Source organism: Triticum urartu, chromosome 2 (genome assembly GCF_003073215.2).
Source record: "Triticum urartu cultivar G1812 chromosome 2, Tu2.1, whole genome shotgun sequence".
NCBI lineage: Eukaryota > Viridiplantae > Streptophyta > Magnoliopsida > Poales > Poaceae > Triticum > Triticum urartu.
Window position 1 is genome coordinate 205,879,536 of NC_053023.1, and position 4,565 is coordinate 205,884,100.

Consider the following 4,565-nt stretch of genomic DNA (forward strand, 5'->3'; position numbering starts at 1 on the left):
AGAATTGCTTATTGATATGAGTAGTCTATCATTCCTATTAAGCCAGACTCTCAAACCACCCCTGTGTATGACACCGTCAAAGGGGCAGCCCGAACCCATGCTTTTAAGAAACCCGGAAAACAAGTCCACATCCTGAATCAAGACGCACATAAGATTATGAATTTTCTGCACATGAAAGAGAATCACCGAGATGGTCTTGTGGAGCATATATGCACCTACAATGAAAATCCAGGAGTTTAATATTTGAATTGTGCACTTCAAATGTCGCATGCCCATGACCGCGGACGTTTAGGAAAACGGATTTGCCAAGTGCCAAGTAGGGTTGTAGATGCTCTAGCAGAGCTGGCGGGCAGACGCTAAAGGTTGTAGCGACGTGCGGATGCACTTCGCAGCCATCATCCATGATGAAAATAATAATAATAATAACACCGAGAACAGTTCTCATTCGTCAAGTATAAATGTATCCAACACGATCTAAAACATGAACACCTAAAATCACCAATAAGCTATACTGAATGGCATCGGGGAGATCTCTTCTCCTCTGGTTGCTCCTCTTGCTGCCGTCGTTTGCCATTTCCTCGGCATCGAGCCGTGGCATCCGTCTTGAGCTAACGCACGCAGACACCCGCGGCGACTTCACGGGGATCGAGCGCATCCGTCGCGCTGCCGAATGGAGCCACCGCCGCGTCAACGGCCTCCTCGCCGCGGCCCCGCCATCCCCTGCAACGCAGAGCGACGGTGCTGATGAATCGGCGGCCGTTCACGCGAGCGCGGCAACGTACCTCGTCGACCTCGCCATCGGCACGCCGCCGCTACCGATCACCGCCGTCCTCGACACGGGCAGCGACCTCATCTGGACGCAGTGCGACGCGCCCTGCCGGAAGTGCTTCCCGCAGCCCACGCCGCTGTACGCGCCGGCCAGGTCGGCGACATACGCCAACGTGTCGTGCAGCTCGTCGCTGTGCGAGGCGCTCCGAGACCCGAGGCACCATTGCTCGGCCCCCGATCCCGGCTGTGCGTACTACTTCTCCTATGGCGACGGCACTTCCACAGACGGCGCCCTCGCCACCGAGACGTTGACGCTCGGCTCAGGCACCACCGTGCACGGCATCGCGTTCGGCTGCGGCACGGAGAGCCTCGGCAGCACGGACAACTCGTCCGGTGTGGTCGGGATGGGAAGGGGGCCACTCTCGCTGGCGTCTCAGCTGGGCATCATCAGGTTCTCCTACTGCTTCACGCCCTTCAGCGACAAGGCGGCGAGCCCTCTCTTCCTAGGCCCGTCGGCGACCCTCTCGGCCACCGCCCAGTCCACGCCGTTCGCGCCGAACCCAGCCGGCGGGCGCAGGAGCTCATATTACTACCTCACGCTGGAAGGGATCACCGTCGGCGAGACCCTGCTGCCGATCGACCCCGCCGTGTTCCAGCTGTCGCCCATGGGCGGCGGCGGGTTCATCATCGATTCCGGCACGACGTTCACCGCGCTGGAGGAGCGCGCGTTCGTGGTGCTGGTCCGCGCGGTCGCGGCGCGCGTGGGGCTCCCGCTGGCCAGCGGCGCGCACCTCGGGCTCAGCCTCTGCTTCGCTGCACCGGAGGGGAAGACCGAGGCGGTGGACGTGCCGCGCCTGGTGTTTCACTTCGACAGCGCGGACATGGCGCTTCCCAGGGAGAGCTACGTTGTGGAGGACCGGAACGCCGGCGTGGCCTGCCTCGGGATGGTGAGCATGCGGGGGATGTCGGTGCTCGGCAGCCTGCAGCAGCAGAGCATGCACTTTCTGTACGATCTTGAGGGGGGCGTGCTGTCGTTCGAGCCAGCGGAATGCGGCGAGCTCTAGGATTGGTGAAAGTCTATTTTATTTTATTTTTGGAAAAAAGATTGTTGCAAGTTAGTTGTATCAACGAGGTGACGGCTAGTTTTTTCTTTTAGCAAAAGAGGGTTTCCACGCAGTTGTTACGATCCCGAGCTTACATGAGCTTGGGTGGACAGTCTCTACTACCTAAAAGAACCATAAGGTTCCGTTTCCGTCTTATGTTGGTCCTCTTTGGTCCGCCTCCCCTTCCAGGTTTCCAGCATGACCCTCCTCATCAATGTAGGTATGTTTGATCCCATATCAATTTCTTTCACCGGTAATCAATCCTTTCCATAGCCTGTTTCCTCTCCCGTCCTACGTGCTCCCACCCCCTTCAGCGATTTCCATCTCCTCCCGATCAATATTTGGTAGGTCAGTCAATTAACGGATGGCAATTAATATCTTTATTTGGTTAACATTTATACCACAATTAATTCAGGTCAATCATGAACGGTAATCTCTTATATTCCTTCCTTTAACTATTCCCTCTACTTCGCATCTTCTCGATCCTGTACTTCATTCGCTTCTGCTAGCCGCCACCGGGTACAATGCTCGATGGGGTCATAGTCATCCATGATACATGTCGTTCGAACTCAGAGGGAGAGTGGCGGCACAAGAAGATGGGGTCATGGCCATCCATACGATCATGTAGCGTGGCAGGCGTCGCGCGGACTCCCGCTTCCCACCGGTGATCTCCATCGAAGAATCTGCTATTGCTTAGGAGGAGGGCACTATTGCCGCTTTCCGTGAGCGGCTGGCCGGCACAGCCTTCTTCCTGACAACCACGATGACTGATCATGCTAAGGTCATGTCAGGAAACTATTTTCCGTTTTTCTTATATTTTTTTTGCCTTTATGTGTTTCAATTCCCGTGCTGTAACCTGCGATCTAATGTAACCACTGTTGAATATTAGTTGGGCTACAGACCCATTTACCAATTTTAGAAAATACCTAAGGGCCTATGCTGTAAATTAAGTGATGGGAAGTTTAGTTCCACATGGTTAGTTGAGAGAGGTGTACACCAACTTATAAGATGAGCTCTTCTCCCACTAGTATGAGTTGGTGTGAAGGAAGGAAAGGTGTTCCACACGCGTGCTCCTCCTCTGCCGCACGCCTCGCCACCCCACGCCACGCCTCGCCACGACGCGCGCGCGCGCCGTGGGTTGCGGGAATGAGCCGATGCAATGTTTTGCTGGTCAAAATTGGAGAGTCCATTACAGACACAAAATGAATGTGAGACGTCATATTCATTGCGGAAATTAACGTTCATAATAAATACGTTTTATTATGGAGATGAAAACATCTGTAATTAAACACGTTTTTATGGAGATGAAACGTCTGTAATTAAACACGTATTTATGGAGATGAAACGTTTGTAATTAAACGCGTTTTATTGCTGGACCGTTCTCCTACCCGACTGGCTATATATATGAGGCATCGCAGCTCAGCTCAATGCGCTACACACCTCCACTACTCCTTGGTCGTTCCTTTCACTGCTGCTGCCCTTGATGATCCCATCCCGTCTACCGCGTACACGGCTGACGGGAGAGCAGGCCTCCGAAACCTCGCGGGTTGCGGGAATGAGCCGAGCCGATGCAATGTTTTGCCGGTCAAAATTAGAGAGTCCATTATAGACACAAAATAAATGTGAGACGTCATATTCATTGCGGAAATCAACGTCCATAATAAATACGTTTTATTGTACAGATGGAAACGTCTGTAATTAAACGTGTTTTTATGGAGATGAAATGTCTGTAATTAAACGTGTATTTATGAAGATGAAACGTCTGTAATGAAACGCGTTTTATTGCTGGACCGTTCTTCTACCCGACTGGCTATATATATGAGGCAGCTCCATGCGCTACACACCTCCACTACTCCCTGGTCTTTCCTTTCACTGTTGCTGCCCTCGGTGATCCCATCCCGTCTACCGCATACACGACTGACGGGAAAGCAGGCCTCCGAAACCCCGCTTCTTCAGATCCTGTACGGGAGAGAGGTGATTAAGTTTTTGGGGAGCGTCTCCTACGCGACTGCTCGCCTTGGTTCAACTACTTCATCTACGTCGACTACTTCTGTGTCACCTTCGTCTTCACCATGAGCACTGACTCCGATCATGCGGCTGCCGAGAAGGCTGTTGCGGACAAGAGGATTGCTGACGAGGCCGACGCCTCCGCTGCTGCTACGGCCGACTAGCCTACTGGAGGGTATAACACATTTACACCGCTCTTATTACTTTCATGTGTGCAATACTAGTAGTTTGCATACATGTTTCTACTATCTGCCTAGTACGTGCGTACATCATCAAAATTCAATATGTCATTAGCACTGCCTATGTCATGTTCATGATTTATTATTGGATTAAATTAATCGAACAATTGCTTAATTTCTCAACAATCCAAAAACCTAATATGTGTAGGCAATTTTCGATCCATGGTTTTGCTGCTGCACTGAAACCAGCCCCATTTACGGGGACGTACTTTAGCGTTGGCAGACTAAAACCGTCTTATGGCTCACGGCCATGAACGTGTTCTGAGTCGCCGGTGTTACTCCCACGAGAACGATCGCTCCTAACAGGAGAAGGCGTTCAGGGAGGCCACCGTAGTGTTTGTTGGATGCGTTCTGAGCGTGATCGGAGATAAGCTGGTTGATGCATACTTACATATGCGGGTTGCCAAGGACTTGTGGGAGGCGCTTGAATCTAAATTCGGTGCAACGG

The 4,565-nt window shown here is 52.2% G+C and overlaps 1 protein-coding gene across 1 annotated transcript; it reads left to right on the forward strand.

The window, feature by feature from the left end:
• The first annotated feature begins 466 nt into the window (after nucleotides 1–466).
• Nucleotides 467–2,025, forward strand: LOC125541413 (aspartic proteinase nepenthesin-1-like). Its single transcript, XM_048704834.1, has one exon. It carries the CDS (start codon nucleotides 516–518, stop codon nucleotides 1,830–1,832), a length of 1,317 nt encoding a protein of 438 aa, XP_048560791.1. The 5' UTR covers nucleotides 467–515; the 3' UTR covers nucleotides 1,833–2,025.
• The last annotated feature ends 2,540 nt before the right edge of the window (nucleotides 2,026–4,565 follow it).